This window comes from Buceros rhinoceros, unplaced genomic scaffold (assembly GCF_000710305.1).
Source record: "Buceros rhinoceros silvestris isolate BGI_N320 unplaced genomic scaffold, ASM71030v1 scaffold6294, whole genome shotgun sequence".
NCBI lineage: Eukaryota > Metazoa > Chordata > Aves > Bucerotiformes > Bucerotidae > Buceros > Buceros rhinoceros.
Window position 1 is genome coordinate 27,734 of NW_010408706.1, and position 20,171 is coordinate 47,904.

The 20,171-nt window shown below is 45.2% G+C and overlaps 1 protein-coding gene across 1 annotated transcript in view; it reads right to left on the minus strand.

The window, feature by feature from the left end:
- Positions 1-19,717, minus strand: part of INTS4 (integrator complex subunit 4) — a gene marked incomplete at its 5' end in the record, with an annotated part of 33,036 nt that extends 13,319 nt beyond the window's left edge. The window contains 14 exons of the mRNA XM_010134953.1: positions 222-379; positions 1,158-1,291; positions 2,937-3,052; positions 4,045-4,187; positions 7,033-7,238; positions 10,952-11,126; positions 12,027-12,098; positions 12,586-12,706; positions 12,813-12,901; positions 13,852-13,902; positions 15,211-15,396; positions 15,601-15,707; positions 16,572-16,689; positions 19,523-19,717. Coding sequence (XP_010133255.1) covers positions 222-379; positions 1,158-1,291; positions 2,937-3,052; positions 4,045-4,187; positions 7,033-7,238; positions 10,952-11,126; positions 12,027-12,098; positions 12,586-12,706; positions 12,813-12,901; positions 13,852-13,902; positions 15,211-15,396; positions 15,601-15,707; positions 16,572-16,689; positions 19,523-19,717 — 1,871 coding nt within the window. The remainder of the gene's footprint in view (positions 1-221; positions 380-1,157; positions 1,292-2,936; positions 3,053-4,044; positions 4,188-7,032; positions 7,239-10,951; positions 11,127-12,026; positions 12,099-12,585; positions 12,707-12,812; positions 12,902-13,851; positions 13,903-15,210; positions 15,397-15,600; positions 15,708-16,571; positions 16,690-19,522) is intronic.
- Positions 19,718-20,171: the final 454 nt, after the last annotated feature.

A 20,171-nucleotide genomic window follows, 5' to 3' on the forward strand; every position in this document is an offset into this window, starting at 1 on the left:
ATGAAAGGCCTCAGGACCTGGAAAACGGAAGAGCAAAGGGGACAATCTCACTCTTCCAACAAAAATGAAACAAAACCTCCTGTGCACATACATTAAAAAGTTATATGATCCAAATGAGGGGCTCACAGAGGAACAGAGAACTAAGAGTGACACACAAGGCTGTCATCCATGCACCTGCCTCAGAGAAACTGGCAATCCCACAAGGTCAGATGCAGCCTTACCGGATGGTAAACTCCAGCAGCTCCTGTATGCCCTGTGGGTCGAGGTGCTGAAGGTTGTAAACCCTCTCCAGGCTCTGATGCAAGAACTGCTGGGAAGGATCTTCATGTGGTGCAATACTGGGAGAGACGGGGGAGGACACCAGCTTTCTGCCTGGCAGCTAAGCAAGAAGAAACACATGCAAACAGACAAAAAAAAAATTGAGGAAAGTAAGACAAGTAATAACACTCCAAAGCACTGCCGTGTTTTTTAACAACCACCAAGTAAGAGCTCTGCTGGATTTCTCAAATTCAAAATTTATATCAAGGATTTCAAGTCTAGAGCTTTCAACTCCCATTTTATAACCCTCTTACAGATGGAGAGCTTCAGGTGAAACTGCAACATCCCTTTGAGGGAAATGTCTTTCCTCATCTACTAACAACGACGCTGTGAAGTCAAGGGAAGTCCAAGACCACACAAACCGCAGTTCATTTTATGAGCTGTAGTAAGACTTAGGAACAACTTCAGCCCCACTTGTACTTCCGTGCAGGAAAAACCCGCTTCAAAGCAGCAGGGAACACACCTCACCCATTTTGGTAGGACACAAATCAAACAATGAAAGATCTACAAAGACTACTCTCCCCTTCTCCATGCAGGCAGAGCTACAGAGAGCTCCCAAGAATCCTGCCCTCCCAGTAATCTTTCCTTACCAGCACCCCACGTGCTGTTCTCGCTTGAGAGCAATAATGTTATTATTCTCCCCAAATTATCGCAAAATCCATACTGTGGTAATTTAATAATTGGCTCTCCTTATTTAATGTACATTTCAATATTCATTTCCTTGGTGCTTGGGAGAAAAAAACCTTCTAGAATCAAACCGTTCCACCAGTACAGACATGGAGGAGACCACAATAATCACAACGGAGCAGCGAAGCACAAACCAAACTGGTTCCACTTACTCTTAACGGAGGGACCAGATGGGAGAGGCTGTCCCGAAGATAGGCGTAATGTCTGAACGTGTGATCCGAGAACAGGGCAGGCATTGTGGGGCAGCTCTTAGCAGCATTAAAAATCAGAACCAGAACAGCAATGTCTATTGAAAGGGATTGTTAAAGAAAATAAACAACAGCAAGAAGAGCTCCTTGGGGATGGCAAGTTAGAACAACTCAACAAGGCTTTCTTTGCTGGAGATGGTGTAGGAAGTTTCTCTAGAGTTGGAAAGTGCTGAGCAAAACCCACAGAGGCAGCTGAAAAGCAAGCACAAAGCACAAACATTACAGGATGGGCCACGCTGGAGGAAGGGTGTTACTGCCAATGTGCATGGCTCAGAGGAGGCACAAAGGATAGAAGCCAGGGATCATACATGCAGAACATGCTCATTAGTTAGGTGGAGTTTCACTGTTCCCCAAAGCTTATGCTGTCCTTCCCAGTTTGGTACCCAAACACTACCTTAAATTAAATATTTACCTCTGAGCTTTTGAAAATTGCTGCTTTTCCTGTGATGCCCTGAAAAACAACCCTCTTACATAAACTAAAGAATCAAACGCAGGGAGATAATTCTGGAGAGAAGATAAGTCTGGAACAGAAAAACCATTTTCTCAGTCCAAGAGCCAGAGAAATACAGAGGACAGCTGAAGCTGTTCAACTGACCTGATTCAAATTTGCTAAGTGCTTTGAATCAAACAAAACCGCGTTTTTAATTACGAATTTACACCGGAAACATACCACTCAGGTCTGCCTTGTAGTTTCTGGCTCCTGGGCCCATCTCTCAGCATTTATCTGCATAAAATTTCGTGGCAAGTTGCCTCCAGAACATTCTCTCACATAATATTCTTTAGTTCAGGGCAGGAAGGTGCATTGAGCGAAATAACAGCTTTCTCCCCTCCTCAATTCTCAACTCATAGGACAAATTTACTCAAATTGAAGGATTAATTTTTCTCTCCCCCTGATTTGAGCCCTTTTCAATTCTCACAACATATTGATTTGATCTGTAGAGAAGTTCTGGCTGATGGCCTATGACTGGTGAGAGAAATAAGGAGCAGATTCACAGGGGAAGAGAGTTGTTCCAATCCACCATCTCTCAGCATGCACCAGAAACACCATTACGCTCTGCAACAGCACAGAAGGGAAGCGAGGAGAATGAACAATGGGAAAATGGTATTTTGCATCTCCAAGGCATCTCCTGTTGTTAAGGATAATGGTAGAACAATGGAAGTTTGTATTCTACAGCACAAGAAGAGCTAACATTGATACGGGGATTTCTGGTTTTGAATTATTTCAGGACGATGATAAATTTGTAGCGTTATGATGATTCGGTCACTAAGAGATGGTGCCGTTCTATACGCTGCACAACGGGGAGGAAAGCAGAAGTTTCACTTAAAAAGAAAACAGACAAGTAAAACCACTCTTCTGATGTAAAACCTAAAGCATCTTCAAAATTAGTGCAAACTAGACGAACGTTTTCACATCAAAGGACTCATCTGCAAAGCCTAAACCTTGACAAATTGCTTGATAAACAGATAATTCATCACGGCATTAAATAAGTCAATTATTCCGTGGGTTTATGAAGATGGTTCCAGGTAACAGTTACTCCATCACTTTCTGAGTAATAAAACTAAGCAGCAAAGGGATTCAGAAATAGCTCCAGTTTGAAATGGTTTAACAAATGTGAGCATTAGAAAAACATGAATAAAATCTATTGCAGTCAAAATGATCAACTGGCTTCACGGAAAAGATACAGGCTGGGTCATCCATGTCTGGTTCTGGAGTGTCGAAGAATGGATGCGTGCTCAGCAGCTCCGGGACCAACGGGAGCACCAGAGTGGGATGTCTGCTGCCCAAGAACTTCAAGCATCTGAAAATACACAGATTGAAATATTTCTTAGCAAACATGTACCCTGCGAACCACCACACTTCAAAGTGTTACTCCATTATGTCACAACGGCACTTCAAGGCGCTGGTCGGCATCAAAATCCGTCTGTCCAAGCTACTGCCTCTGCATGGCTGAGTATCTGCATTAATATTTGATTGGATCCAAGAAAAGAGAGAGGACAGCTTGAAAAAGCAAGTGGCAATAGAAATCATGTATTTAACCTGTCCAAGAAATACTTAACACCTGGAGCTACACAACCCAAGGAGAGCTTTCATACTAACTGTTCAAAATAAGCGGATTTTTTCCTTCAGAAATAAAGGAGTGAGGAGGTAAAACCAACCAAATAATAAAAGCCCAAAATCCACCAAACTCCCAAAACAATGTAGGAGTACAGTGGAAGACAAAGCAGACCAAAATAAGTGTTTCCAATAACACCCAAGAATTCCATTGCGAACCACGTGTGCTGGAGCATCACATCCTTTGTTGCTTCCATTAAGCAACCAAAAAACCCCACATACACATTCCTTATTTTTGCTCAGACAGAAAAGGTCCCTCCAACAACATACAATGCCACTTGTCACAACTCCTATAATCAACTGCTACTAAATGTTACTATCTAATGCAGTGCCAAGTAAGCACAAACATCAGTTGCACAAAAGAGATGAGGTTTCAACTGAAGGTTGAAATCATCTTTTCTGGAATGCTCTGAGCTCTTGTAATCGAGGGCGATTCCAGGAGTGATCATCAGTAACTCAACAGAATTTTGACAAGCGAGAACAGCACAGAGTTTCTACATCAGTCATGAGTATACAACACTTGGTATAGCCACTATTCCAAATATTCACAGAGGAACAGGACTGTATATATCCGCAATACTTGTCACCTCCTTTGCGAGCTCAGTGTTGGCCTCATGCCTCAATTACTAAAAAGAACAGGAAAGGAAGTAGAGAGACAAGGACACTGAACATACTCACTTCCATATGGACTCTCTGTCTGTGGGATACTTGGTCAGGTTCTTCAGCAGCTCCACCAGTGCAAGGTGGATGCCTTCTTTAGTCGAGACATTGGTGCAGCACAACAGCTCATGAAGCGCTTCCCGAATGTCCCTTGAAGAATCCTGAAAGAAACAACCCAGATACATTTGAGGGCCAAGAGAGAAGATGTGCCTGAATATACCGTTCCTGTTCCTTGGCTGAATTAGTCCTTGAGGCATCTGAAAAACAGGCACGTTTCTAGTTATCACAGCTCAGCGCAGATGAAGCGACAGACCAGGCAGTGGCTGCAGGGTCTCCTGCTGGTCTCCTTCCACCCATATGCTTCATTGACTGGAACACCTTCTAAGGCAGAGCAAGAAGCACTGTTTGGTTTGGCAGGAACAGAAAAGGAAAGTGCTGGGTAACTCAGCAAAACCATCACCAAAGATTGTTTTATTGTCTTCGGAGAAGCCTTTTATCACTCAACAGCTGAATTCCACAAGCCTTTAACCCAGCCAGCAGTCTTCAGAGGGTTCATGTAAGCATTGTGGACACGTCAGTGGCAGGACTAGATTAGTGACCATCTACAGGATAAAAGAACTTGACCTAATGGGTTATAGATGGACAATAAAACACATTTACAAGTTTGGCTTTGTTGTGATCATACCGGATCCCTACTGCACCGCTTCTCCAGTCACACTGCAGCCATTTCATTTTTTAGGCCAGGGTGACGCTGCACAGGGGAGCTTATGCAAGCTCCAAGCAGTATTTTTAGAAGCGCCGTGGCTGAACTCCAGCTGAATTAACTACGTTCCTTCTGCCAAAACCCACCTTGCCATTTGAAACCAATGTGTTACACTTTCTTGCTGTCGGCATTTGTGCAGCACTGCTGGGTAAAGCGTGAAAACTTGACAGGATTCAAGAACTGGATGCAATTCAATGGTGAATTTTTTTAAATTTTAATTATAATTTGCTAAGTATCAACAGCTCATTCATCACCGTCTTACACAAAAGAAGAAAGAGCAGTCCTCTGGTGATGACTCTTAAACCACACACAAATGATCAAAGGAGGAAAACACAGTGGGGCTGCTCAGCCGCTCCTTATTTTGGTGGTGGAAGGCAGTCTACGACCAGAGGAGAAGATGTGCTCTAAGGACCGGGATGAAATGACCACAGACATAAATACTCCAGGTGAGTTGCACAGACCTCTGTAAGGGCAGACAAGCGAGGCAGAATACTACAAAGGGGCAGAGCGGAGCACAACTCAGCAGAAACCAAGATCAAGGACAACTGGGAAAGCAGAACCCCAAGCCTGGTCAGAACAGCAAGGAGTAGCTTGTGGAGTTATTCAGATAAAGTCAAAGTGGTGGAGTGAAAACAGAAGTTATCCCAGCCCCAACTGTTCCACGTTTACACTGTCAGAACAAACATAGGCACTCAAGTTAATGCTATTTCTCCATATCCTTTGTTACTGGAAGACGGATTTTACAGAAAGCAAGCGCTATTCAGAATCGAACCCTCTAACACAGTAATAATTCTCCCACTTCAGCTATCTTAACCCCTGATAATAACCACAATAATATAAACCATAGCACCGTAACAACCATAAATCACACGTGATAAGTCAGCACAGAAGTGTAAGACTGAACCCCAGTCTAACTAGGGTGGCTTTATACCTTGATGCACAGGTCCCAGTTTGAACAAATGTAAATCAACCCCATAAAAATGTGAGGGACCTAAAACTCATGACTACGCTTGAAAATTCAGATCATATTCCAGAGCATTTGTTACAGACAGATAAAAGATTAGTTTGCTTCTTCCTGGGGCACACCTGAAAGAAGCCACTGTTGCCCTGGGTCAAGCAAACAGAGGTGAGAAGACAGAAATAGCAGATCTGCAGCATCACCCAAGGCTGGGAGACCACCCAAAAGAAGCAGAAACTCACTCACCACATAGAGCAGAATCAAAAAACCCCACACCTCAGTGGCCACAGCTCAGCAAATAAATCAGGTCTGAGGAGAAGCAGTTTGGGACACCACTGCCTGTTCACACAGGTGAAATCTCTTCCCCTCCCCAGATCAAAGCCATCAACCAGGAACAGCAGCTGATTCATGCTGTACCACAGATCCTGGCTGAGCACTAAGTGGGAGGATGCTGGTTGGGAAAGACCAGATCTGTACTGCAGAGAACACCAGCAAAGCCAGTGAACAGTCAGAAGAGAGATTCCAGGCCCACATCCTGGCCGTGCTTGGTGAGCAAAGGTGAGGCCAAAGCAGCTGAACAAAGGAATCCGAAAGAAAATGATGTTGTATTCAAGAGGAGTCAGTGAAGAGTTGGATGACCTGTGGGAGAGGGGCTAGAGGAAGCCACAAAAATGATCCAAGGGCTGGAAGCCCTCTGCTGGGAAGCCAGGGGAGAGAGTTGGGGGTGTTGAGGCTGGAGCAGAGAAGGCTGCGGGGAGACCTTAGTGCGGCCTGTGAGTGCTGCCAGGGGCCTCTGAGAAAGCTGGGGAGGGGCTTTGGATCAGGGGCTGTTGGGACAGGACAAGGGGTGATGGGTTCAACTGGAAGAGGCAGATTGAGACCAGAGAGAAGGGAGAGATGTTTTACACTGAGGTTGCCCAAAGAGGTGGTAGAAGCCCCATGGCTGGCCCCATGTCAGGTCAGGTTGTCCCTTGGGGCTCTGAGCAAGCTGCTCTAGTTGCAGATGTCCCTGCTCCCTGCAGGAGTGGAGTTGGACTAGACGACTTTTGAAGGTCCCTTTGAACACAAACCCTTCTGTGATTCTATGATTGTATTTCAGAAGTATTCTGTTGTTATGGAGATTACAAGCTCCTGGTCTTTAGGTACCTTTGGGTGTGTTCAAAGAAGAGGAAAAAAACAACCAAAAAAAGGTGGACAGCTTCAGCTCAAAGAAAGGCTCATCAGCATTACGTAACTCCTCAAAGAAAGCAGGAACACAAGTTTTTCCCCCTTAGGAATGTCTTACCTCCAAGACAGCTAACACAGTATCCAGCTGGTCTTCCCGCAGTGTGATGTTGTTGGAAATCTTTCTCATCGTGTGTATTGACTGCAATCTCACCTCCTCAATTTCGTCATTAAACATGTCAACCAAAAAATCCAGGCATTTCTCCGCAAAAGAAGGTGAGGACTGAGCCAACATACAGAGGGCTTCAACTGCAGCGATCCGAACCTCTATTAAAAGAGAGGGAGGAAAGGAATTCTTAGTGCTCTTTAAAAAGACAAACCACCCAACAGCCAGTCCTTCTATTATTCAAGGACTGGCCTAAGGTCAGGAGATGCCAAGGAAACACTGCAGATGATGGAGGTGAAGCAAAGATTCGTGCCAGTGGGGAGCTTTTCACAGGCAAGTCTTCAAATCAAAAGCCTTGTCTTGAAGGCCACACCTCAAATACTGTGTCCAGTTTTGGGCCCCTCACTCCCAGAAGGACATTGGGGGGCTGGAGCGCATCCAGAGAAGGGCAATGAAGCTGGTGCAGTGTCTGAAGCACGAGTACGCTGAGAAGCAGCTGAGGGACCTGGGGGAGTTGAGCCTGCAGAAAAGGAGACTCAGGGGAGACCTTCGACAACTCCCTGGCAGAAGGTTAGAGCAGGGTGGGGGGGCTGGTCTCTGCTCCCGGGGAACAAGTGACAGGACAGGAGAAAATGGCCTCAAGTTGTGCCAGGGAGGTTTAGGTAGACATCAGGAAAAAATTTCTTTACAGAGAGGGTTGTCATGTCAAGCACTGGAACAGACTGCCCTGGGGTGGAGTCCCCATCCCTGGAGGGGTTTCCCAGCCGTGTCAAGTGGTGCTGAGGGTCAGGGGTTAGTGCTGACCTGGCAGTGCAGGGTGAACAGTTAGACTCAATGATCTTAAAGGTCTCAAAAATGATTTTGTGACTCTGTCTGCAAGACAGCACATGCTGCTGTCATCAGCATCTGCAAGGGAGACTTGCAGGTGGAAAATAGGTCTCCTACTCAGCACTAAGTATTACATATTTCATAGCACATTTTGCAAGCATATAACCCTGGTATCTTAAACAAACTAATTTAGATAATTAAACTCTGCTTGTTTTATTCTTCCTGACATTTTAATTGCTTGGAGTATTTGCTGCATTTTCAACTTGCTATGGAGCACTTCACGAATTGCTGAAAAGCCCTGTAGTATCACCACTTCAGCAGCAAATAGAATGAAATTCCTCTGCTTTACAACTGGATTCCTCAAAAGAAACTAAAAAGCTACCACCTCATTATTAAAATGACTCCAAATTTCAGCAAAAAAGCATCAGAAAGTGTCCAGAGTGTATTTAATCTGCGAAACATCACAGGAATTTGAAGAATAGTCAAATATAACAAGCCTAAGTGGAGATGAGATTCTTTTCCCTGCAGCCATCCTCACTCCCTTCCATAACACTTATGTGCTGGGATCATAAAAACAAGAATTAATCTGATGTCTTGCAAACATTATTGTTTTAAACATACTTTTATTTTTCATTCAAACTAGCTCATCTTGAAAACATTTACTTAAACTCATGTGTAGCTTTCAGGCCTATTGTTGTTAAAGAACACATTTGATTCCTGATGATTCTGATTAAGGAGAAAAATGCAAACGCAGCAAGACCCCTGTTCAGCTGGTACGAAGCTTCTGTCACAGCTACAAGTCTCTGCAGTCATTAAGGTATTAGAGGAGAAAACCATTTTGCCAGTAGTGCTCTCAGAAGCTGATGCAATAATTCAAATTTAAGTTACAACATGGAAATCAAGAAATGAAGCAGTGCTGCAAGTAAGGAGAAGAATGCTCAGCAGTATCTAAACACGCTGCACAGAGAGGGAGCAAAGCCATGTGTGCTTCCACAGCTGTCCATTTTACCGACATTCTCCAATAGCACCATGCTGCCACCACACCTACGGCACTAGAAACTGGCAACGTGTTTCTCAGGTCAGGGGACCGAGCCAGTGGAAGTTTTTTTCCTGTTACTCAGGAAAAAACATGAATGTTCCATTTTCAAGCTTCAGGGAGAGGAAATCAGGCTTTTATTTGCAGGAGTCATGGCACAATAACCCAGCTTTTACAACACAATCTACAGCAATAGTTTTGTTACGGTGGTTTTGTACCCTCTAATTTAGCCTTGTCCTTCCAGTAACATTAAAGCAAACTCAGGAATAAGCTCGGCACTTTCGTGTTTCTATGCAAATACCAGCCATTCGCAACAGCCTTGAGACATATAAATCACTTCACCCTCAGGAAAGCTGGGCTGGGAAGGGTAGCACACAGACTCTCCTTGAGGTCATCAGCATGGTCAATGCTACAGCCAAATTTAGGAGCTCAAGGACATCTGTTGCAGTTCGACACTCATAATTCATCCTCCTTAAAAGAACAGATCAGATATAATCTGCTGGAAAGAGACTAGGGCCTCCACATCCATCATAGCGAGACCACACAAGACCGATGCTATAGCTCCATGGAACCAGTAAATGGGACCTCAGAACACGGGCATTTCCATTAAAGAATTACCAACATCACTAGAGGTAAGCAGAGTACCTGAAAGCAAACAGACCTAGTCAGCAGTTTTCCAGAACACCCATTCTAGCTGGCCAAGAGGAAAGCTTTAGAGCAGCAGAGGCTAAAAGGAGCCCGTTACAAAATTAAATTTGTAAGGGAAGCCAGTCCCTGAGAAAAGCAACAACTATTTAATCTGAAACCTACCACTGGCTAAGAACAAATGGGTATAAATTGGCCATGGATGAAGCTGGGTTGGAAATTAGAAGCAGGAAACTTGTTTGTTGGAGCTGGTGGATTCTGAAAAGTGTTGAAATACGCGTGGGTTTGTCTCCACCAGTTCTACCCTTTGTTAGGGTGGAAGCTGCTGTGTTTACCAAACGACTGATTACTGGACCCTGTGGATACAGGAACCCTGTAGTGCCATGCTTGAAACAAGTTCTACAAATTTTGATTTTCCTTCCTGCAGAGCAAACACCAGTTTCAAACAGCAACTAATGTTGCCAATTTGGAACCACATGCAACTGCTGAACTTAAGTCAATAAAATAACAAAAGTAATCCCAGTGGGTTTCCATATAACATAAGCAACTACTTCTTACCAGGCATTTTACTAAAACTTCACTGTTTATAGGAAACTTTTTTTTTTTTGGCTACTCAGTGGAACATTTCTATCCAAAATTCTGTGCAACACTGTACTGAGCAATGGTGAGGTCACACCTCAAATCCTGGGTTCAGTTTTGGGCCCCTCACTCCAAAAAGCACATTGAGGGGCTGGAGCGTGTCCAGAGAAGGGCAGCGAAGCTGGAGCAGGGTCTGGAGTACAAGTGCACTGAGGAGCAGCTGAGGGACCTGGGGGGTTGAGCCTGGAGAAAAGAAGGCTCAGGGGAGACCTTCTGGCTCTCCACAACTCCCTGACACGAGGTTGGAGTGAGGCGGGGATTGGTCTCTGCTCCCAAGTAACAGGTGACAGGACAAGAGGAAACAGCCTCAAGTTGCCCCAGGGGAGGTTGAGGTTGGCCCTGAGGAACCATTTCTTGCCTGCTGGTGCTGTTCAGGCCTGGCCCAGGCTGCCCAGGGCAATGGTGGAGTGCCCATCCCTGGAGGGGTTTAACAGACTGCTGATGTGATGCTGAGGGACAGGGGTTAGTGGTGGCTTGGCAGAGTTATGTTTATGGCTGGACTTAATGATCTTAAAGGTCTTTTCCAACCTAAATGCTTGTATGATCTTTGAAACAGTTGCCACATCAGAGATCAAAATGGAATAAAACCCCACCACCCTGAAATACATGAATCACTAAAGAAACCCAAATCAAAATAGCTGTGATCTATTTTGACCCCAAAAGCCCCCAAAGCTTATTAGCCAGCACGCATCTCCTCCTTTAGTCATTCCACAAGGTAACACTTACCATACATCTCATCTTCCAGGCCGTGAACAAAAGCCCCACAAGCTCCCGATTCAATCAAGTTGACAGCTCCTGTATCGATCTCTTCTTTAGGAGCATCATCTCCCCACTTTCTGCCGCTTGAGAACTCCCCAGAGCTGTAGAGCTCCTTGGCTCGCTCATGCGCAGTGCGCTTCCTCTGTTCAAACAAGATTTTCAGTTACAGCCACAGCAAACTTCAAAGATGACCAAACAAAATATAAAATTGCTTTAATGGATTTGAAAATAGATGTAGCTGGAGGCTTAGACACTGACAGGTGCATGCAAACACTAAGAAAGGCAACAAGAACCTTCTCTTCTATGAATGTTTCTATTTGTCAGTGACTCGTACTTCTGATGCTGGGAAAGGATAACAGCTAATAGATTTTAATTACCATATTCTTAGACATCCATCACAGTAACAGCCAAGCTGGGTCACAGCAAAGGCCCGTCTAGTTAAGCATCCAATAACTGATCTGCAAAACCAGATGCTCTCACTTTGCAGTTCAAATCGTTAAACTGCAATTAAATACTTTAATGACTATCAATACTGCAGAGTGCTCAGCAATGCGTAAAATCGCTCGCTAACCCATCTCCTTCCCCCCACACTGTTCAGAAAGCTGTGCAGCTCTTTAACAGCTTCACAAAGCAGCCCACAAAGACCAGCAGCTCCAGCTTCACCATTCTTTTGTAGGCAGAAAAGCTGAACGTAACAGCTCGAGCAAGTCACCTCCGGAAGGAATTTTACTGACAAGTTTTGCTCGCAGGGCTCAGGAGTCCCAGCCTTCAGCTAGTCATGTCTCTTGACTGTCAGAACACAACCATTTACCTCTCCCCTTCGAAACCCGAATACCCTAGAGCTGCTTATGACATGCTTGGCTAATGAAATCTAAAACCAGCAATTGCTTCATTGACTTCAAAAGAAAACCTGTCATCACCAATTAACTCTCAGCAGCCCTGAGGCAAGGACACAGTAAACAAACACGCTCGACATTAATGTACCTGTTGTGCCATTTTAATATGCTACAGAGAGTAAAAACAACCCCAATCATTGACATACCCTCAGATCGGACATGAGCTTCTTGTCAAGGGTCTGCTCTAAGAAATGGGAGCTGACTTGTTGCATAGAACCCTAAAGAAAAAAAAAAGAAAAAATATCAAAAGGAAGAAACAGGAATATTCTAAGTTACACCAGATAGTTTCCTGACTTATTCCAACACGGTGTCCAACCTTATCTGCTCATTCTAATAATATGTCAGAAGTTTACTTCAGGTGGCCAGAACATCTTATTTTCCCACTGAGGTTAACATGGTGTTTCTTGAGCTCAGCTGGTTTAAGTGTCCCGTGCTGGAGAAGCAGAGGGAGGGAATTATGACTTGTTTTTTCTTGGATACCCAACTCTCTCCTCTCAAGGAAAGAATCACTGCAGAGTTCAGCTGAGCAACTTGTGGGTTTCCTCAACCTCTCTCATTTCTTTCTTCTCAGAATTTTCTCTCTACGGTTCTTGAATATTCTTATCATAGATAACTCCCTCTATGGTTCTTAAACATCCTCCCATTTCTCTTCAAACATACATGAAAAGTAAAGTAACATCCGACAAATAATTTTCAGACACTTACCAATAACTTTGCAGCTTGGACTCTAACTACCCAGGAGCCATCGCTAACCATATGGCAGATTTTTCCAAACGCATCATCGACTAAGCGAATTTCTTCATTAGAAGAAGGGATGGGGACGATACTAAAGTAAAGAAACACCAATCAGTTTGCTGATCCCGTGCCACGCTGGATGGCATGAGGATGGTTACTCGGCCAATACACTGAGTCACTCTGCAGACAACACTCACCTTTCAGGGTAAAGCTGGCTGAGGACCCAGATGAGCTGTACTGCAGCACTGCGCACTTGCTCGTAATCGTCTGCCAGCAGCTTGCAGGCCTGAAAGCAGATTCACAGTCCAACATATCTGAAACATCTCCACCCAAGTTGGCATTCACTTCCCGCAGCGGATTTAGGATCTTTACCATGAATCAGTTAGGACAGATTAAAAATCAGGATGAACTAAGTTTTCACTTCTACTCCCCAGTTTTTCCGAGTTTGACCAGGTTGACTAGTCCTACTAAAGTCAGTCAGGCACATGCTGTACCACTCCAGAACTGCCTGTACTCTGGGGGAAGTGTGCAATGGGAATCTGTAATGGGAATCTGTAATAGAACTGATTTGATACGGGCTTCAGCCATGTGACCTCACTGCCACCACGAATACCGGCTTCACGTGTACTCTCTGTATTTAAGACTTTGAGATTGCCAGATGACAGCAGTAGGTACATAATGCCTTGCCCTTCCCATGATTACCACAGAATCTCAGAACGCTTTGGGTTGGAAGAGACCTTCAAAGGCCATCCAGTCCAACCACCCTGCAGGGAGCAGGGACATCTTCAGCTAGAGTTTGCTCAACTAGAGGTTGCTCAACATCTTCAACTCGGTTGCTCAGAGCCCCAGGGGCCAAGCCGACATGCAATGGTTCCAGGGATGGGGCTTCTCCCACCTCTTGGGACAACCTGGGCCAGTGTCTCACCACCCTCGGCACAAAAACTTTCTTCCTTCTCTTTAAATCTCCCTCTTGCAGTTCATAATAGGGCATCAGCCCTCGCCCTATTATCTCCCCCAATAAACAATCTATATCAAAGCATATGCTTTAGTGCTTTTAAGCACAACAGAAGCAAAATAGATTCTGTTTCCACTGCAATAAGGAATACAGCAACCCAAGGGCAAAATACTCCACCTCTGTTCAGTGCCCTCCTCCTCTCCAGACACATTGTCACAGAATCTAAAAAGCAAGACGTGCAAACAAATACAAAATGAATACAAATTAAGACAAGGCTTTACCTCGCTGTAAATAGCCTGCTGCAGTTTTAATCCTCTTTCATGAAGCTGCAGCTACGGAAAAAAAAAGAAAACAACCAAGAAAGTGTAACTATAGGTTTAAGTGACACAAAGTTTTCACCACTGTTCTTTCTGTTTTGAGTAAATGTCATTGCTTGCATTTCTTGATTGCTGTTATAACTAAAATATTTCATTATCTTGGTCATAAGTATTTGACTTGACCACAAGAATCTTGACTGCGATGTCATTTTTTTAAACTTCAGTACATTGATTGATCAGGGAAACGCAATTTATATAAATAACACTGACTGTCCCTTCTCCCAGCCTTCAGCCAGAGGTTCAGTATTAGCCATATTCAACCACAGTTCAAATGGAGATAGGAATCTTCTCAAGAATTAGTTTACTGCCATTCCTGAAACATGGACCCAAAAGCAGCATCGCCAGTGGATCTTCAGGCCCTGTAAATCTTCCAATTGCTGAACCAGAGGAATGGCAAAAGCTGTCCTACTAAACCTTGCTTCTACCTGGAATCAAGTGCCATCAGTCTGACTTATGAACAAAGGGTTGAACACAGCCACCAAGAAACAGCTGCTTTTCTACATCGGCTTGTTCAAGGTGCAACAAGCCCATCACAAAACTAAAGACAAAACCACGAGCACAGCAGCAAGAAAACTATGATCAACACCCCCAGAAGGGGTCAGTGACCCTGAATTCATCCGGGATGTTTCTGTGCTTCAAACGACAGACAGACAGTTGTCTGCATGCTGTAATTACAAATTCAAGAGGATAAATCTCACATGGATTTGGCTCAATGCCATCATAAAAGTCACTCAAATGGCTCTAATTAAAAACAAAACAAAAATCAGGCTGGAAGGAAAATGAAGGGTGAGCTCAACCTCCAGCAGAGGGAGATCCCAGACAGATTCAAGCACAATCTGATCTCAAAAGCCTCCTGCTTCTTTCTTTGGAGTTGAGTGTCATGAACTAAAATACCCTGATTGACCATCATGGTGGGTGAGATATTGTTATAAACTTTAGGGGTAAGAAATAAACTTCTGTATACCTGTATACTGCAAGAAAGAGTCCACATACACTCAAAAAACAAACCAATCAAAAAGCTCCTTCAGCTATAGCTGAAACAGAAAACATTATGGACCACCAGGATGCCCTTTGAGATCTTGCAATACTCTAGTATTTCAAGAACCAGCTTATTTTTCCAGGTAATTTTGATACGTTAAATGGACTTTTTCTAAGTTAATTAAATAATCCCTAACCCAAACTTCTCTGGATTAGTTTTCAGACCCCTACCAGCTCCCTTACATAACCCCAAACATTTTATTCCATTCTACCAGCAACAGTTACCATGGCTTTTATAGCTGCAGTCCTGACACGAGGGTCCTGGTCATTGAAATGATCTCCTATTATCTTCTGGACATCTCTGGCAGCCTGGCTTTCAGCTTCTTTTGCAGCACCTTTTTCCACTGGTCCGAGACAGCCAATTAACTGAAGACATTTATTTCTTACACCATGGGAAGAATCTGTCAGATGCTGTGGAATGGAAAAGAACAACAGATGTAACTGGATTCTTATTGCACCCCTTTGAAACAAGTGATCACACCAAGATCCATGGCAGGTAAAAATGTTAATATTGGAACAGTTTGTTAAGGAAAATTATTTTAATCCAAACACTGACTGCCTGGTTTGTCCCTGAGGCAGTGATAAAAGCTTCCTGCCCCAGGGAGGCCGCCTTACCTTGCAGGCTACCTCTACCAGTCTCATCCTGACAGACGGGTTCTCGGTGAGCTTTGTGCCGATCACCAACAGGGTGTCCAACAGCTGAGCAAGGACTTGGTGAGACTCTGAAAAACAAAGCAGGGAAAGGCATGCACCTCTGTACAGAGCTTCTCACCAGCCACAGAATCACAGACTCATCCAAGTTGAAAAGTCCTCCTGAAACCTGCTCCTTTCAAGCCCACCTTCTTCACCGTCTCCTTGCACATCAGGTACTCCAGCCCCTGACCACCTCACTCAACCTCAACAGCACTTTCCCGCCACTGGAGAGCCCAAACTGGATGCAGTATTCCAGAGGTGGTCCAAGCAGTGCTGAGTAAAGGGGAATAACCTCCTCCCTTGACCGCCCAGTACTGCTCACTCATGTGGTAGAAGCCCCATCCCTGGCACCATGTCAGATCACAGTGGACCCTGGGTCTCTGAGCAACCTGCTCTAGTTGCAGATATCCCCGCTCCCTGCAGCGATTTGGATTGGATGAGCTCTGAAGGTCCCTTCCAACCCAAACCATCCTATAACTGACATTAAAATAAAATTAAAAACGGACTTTAATGAAGCCAGAAACAGGACAACCTGGACTTTCCTGTTGGAAAATTGGACAAATCCAATGCGAGTAAACTAATGCCTCTTGCAATAGCTCTTGTGACCTGTCGCAGAGCATGATAAGAGAAATACTCCAAAGAAGGCTCCACATTAAGCAAGGCTCTCCTCCAATCAGAGCACTTGAGAAGCAACAGCTCTCTCACGGAGATGGAAAAGCAAACTTTGCACTCCTTAAACCAAAGGTCTACAGCCAGCAGGTCTGAAGAACATTTTTTTTCTCCTCAGATCATGGTATTGTCTGTCACTGCTCACAAAAGCCACCGTCCTAAATGCTTTAACGGCAGCAAGACTCTGCCTTGACCTCAGGCACTACCCAACAAGCGATGCTTACTCTCATTCTGAAGCGTGTTAATGGCATCATCCACGATGCAGTCTGGGGAGAATCCTGCCGTCTTCGACAACAAGCCCAGCAGGGAAGCAATCTTCAGCCTTACGGAGGCATCGTTCTCCTGGAAGGAAACGACAGACACCCTCATTTGTTTTCCAGTTTGAAGAGCACAGAGCACCACTCACAGGCAGGACCCACAGAGAATTCAGCACAAGGGTCGAAATATGACTGTCAGGCTCCTTCCTCCTCCACGCAGCACAGCACAGCACAGCTCAGCTCAGCCTGCAGAAAATTAACCACAATGTTTACGTGGCAGCCCCCAGCACTTTCAACATGCTTCTTTTCCTCATAATTCCTCAAAGTCACCTCCGTACTGTTTGAAAACGTAAAGTTGAAATAATTCAGGTTTTCAAGATGCTGTGAAATTCAGTGTTGATACCGTTCATTTCTTTGCAAGTTTCTAACAACCAAATGGGAGGTTTAGGAGATGAACTGAGACTGATGGTCTCTCGACCTTCGGAAGCTCTTTCATGGTATTGCCAGGGACGTCCAATACAGGGTAGAAAGCCAAAAGAAGTCTGGATTTCATACTTAGATCTTACCAAGCAACTGTGCTGACCACAGAGGTGCAGAAATGTTACAGTTACAAACATTACACTTTGAGACAGGTGCAGGAACACTACCGTTACAACTTGCACACCTTTCAACAATGCTTAGGAGAGACATCAGTGTCACACACACTCCTAAGTGACAAACATAATGCCCATGGGAGTAATCTCTTTCTCAGTGGAGCTGAGAAGCATTTTCTCTTTTGAGATTTCAAAATTATGCCCTTGAGCAACAGTTACTGTCGCTGGGCTACTTAAAGCAGTGGTAGGACAAAGCATTTCCACAGCATGATGCGCTGCGTGTCCAGAGAAGGGCAACGAAGCTGGAGCAGGATCTGGAGCACAAGTGCGCTGAGGAGCAGCTGAGGGACCTGGGGGGGTTGAGCCTGGAGCAAAGGAGGCTCCGGAGAGACCTTCTGGCTCTCAACAACTCCCTGATAGGAGGTTGGAGTGAGGTGGGGGTTGGTCTCCTCCCCAGGAACAAGCGACAGGACTAGGGGAAAAGCCTCAAGTTGCCCCAGGGGAGGTTTAGGTTCAACCTGAGGAACAATTTCTTCCCCACTGGGAAGGCCTGGTCCAGGCTGCCCAGGGCACTGGTGGAGTCCCCATCCCTGGAGGGGTTTAACGGATATGCCAAGGTGGTGCTGAGGGACAGGGGTTAGTCGTGACCTGGCAGCGCTGGGGGAATGGTTGAACTTGATGGTCTTAAAAGGTCTTTCCCAACAAAAACAATTCTCTGGTTCAGTGATTTGGCGTTCTTTCACGGTATGGAACTCAATGGAACTCACCATTACTCACATTCTTTGAAAAAAGGACACCACTCTCTGCAAGTACAGATGAAAACAGTGATTTCCAAAAGGCATTTTTGAAACCCCGATGAAAAACATCATCATTTTTGGGAGGCCTTTTCTCTCTCCTCCTAACGGTTCAGGAGAAGGGAATTAGAGAGTTATGCCTTTAGTTTACAGCTCTGGTCACCATCTCCATGACCAAAACAGCAGTAAGTGAAGCTGCCTCTAACCCCTCATCCTGACCACCCTCAGGAATCGGGAAGGGACTTTCAGGATTGCCTCAGGACAGCGTTTGAGGACACAGCATTGCTGACAGCAACACCAGCTTATAGTACCCTCTCCCCGGCTTTCCCCTCCACATTGCTACATGCCTCTGCACATGGGGTCATGAGGAAAAAGGATGGAGAGAAAACAAAAAGCCAGATTATCTTCCTGATCCATTTCGGATGCCATCGGGGCTGTTTGGGGACTGTCCTATGACAAAAGAAAGGAATGAAGGAACTGGAGGCTGCAGCACCACCTTAGATGGAACAGTGGCACTAAATCCTCTGCAGGCTCCGCCCTCATTACAGCTTGCAGGGATCAGTTTCTGAAAGATCAGTTCAAGTGTGAGTTTCCCAGAGATACTAAGCCAGTTCTTCAGAAAATTTTGAGTTAAAATATAACATCAGGACTGCAATGCTTTTAGAAAGTTGGTTTCTGTAACAGGCTGTGCACTGGAAATGTGTCCTCACCTGTAGCTGTCAGTCTCTCTTCTAATATAAGCCACAAAAACTTCAGACACAACCTGTATTATTCAATCAGAAACCACAGTTTTCCTCACAGAAGAGCAAACTAGTTTGGTCCCTTGAGCTGTAAACTCTTCTAAGTGGGGACCAGTCCAATGAGAAAAATAAGTTCCCATTGAAAAAATTGTAAAACAGCCTCAACACACTCATCCAAGTACAAAAATAGATAAAACACAGCTTGGAGTTTTAGTGCGAGTTCAAAGGAAAATTGACTTGATTGCAAAAAGGCAGAATGGCACAAGGTCACCTCTGAGAAACCTTTCAGCCTACAGCACAGCTCTGTCAGGTGCAAAAAAGTTTTGTTTTATCAAGTGAAGGATCAATAGCTGGACGCTGTGAAGCGTCTCTAACTTCTGATACCGATTTCTTATTCTGCTGTTCAGGTTTTTTTGTTATAAAGTTTTTTGGAAACTTTGAAAGTGTTAAAAGTCAATTTAAAAGTGTTTTGTTTGCAGCATGAGCACTAGCTAAAGAGTTTCTGCATTGCTAGATGAAATGAAGAGCAAGGTAAGGAAACATTAGTCAGGATTTAGAAGAAGTTGAGCCAACTTTGGACAGCTGAGTTCCCTGGAAAACTTCTTGTCATGTCTTTTGTCCCTTGTTAAGATAATTCAGGACTAAAGATCCAGGGACAACACAGTGACATCCCTGTCACATGGTCCTGAAACCACCAGCAAAGGGACCAAGGAGACTGCGACTCTCTATGCCACATGCAACAAGACCAGATGGAGGAGTCTGGAAGCACACTGGACTCCCAGGTTCAGCACCTTGTAGTAATGCTCCAGCAGGATTCTGACAACCCCTTCCACGCTCTCCACTTCCACGGGCTTCCTGGCAAACTGGAGCAGGTACTGCAAGGCGTCTGCGGGCGAGGTGGCTTTGCAAAGGTCCACATGGAGTGCTGCTGACTTGCTAGGCTTGGTCAGCCGCAGCTTCTTCGCAGACAGGTCCTCATGCTGCTGCTGAAGGCAGAGACGTGGTTCAGAAACACCGAGCAAATCCAGACCTGCTCCTTCTCAGAGCGAACACTACCTCAACACCAAGCCTGAGGAAGCTCCTGCGCCTCATGGCAGGCACTGGCCTCTCAAGGAGCTCTTCTGGGGTGGAACATGTCCCCAGCCACCTGGGGCACCTTCTGTTCTATCATGGGGAACACTGACCCTCCTCTCCCCACCCCAGTGCAAACCCTGCCCCTTCCAACCGCAGACAACCACCCCTGGGCAAACACGACTTCTTCCATGCCCACCAGCCTGGGGCAGCCGAGAAGCTCACTGCCCGGGCTGCGGGGAGCAGAGCCCTCCTGCCCCCGACCGTCGTGGCCCTCCTTGGGTCACTGTCTCCCTGCCCCGAGGGGACCACTCTCTGCCCCGCACACACCGTAAGGCAGCTGCCGTCCCTCCAGGCAGCTCCGGCATC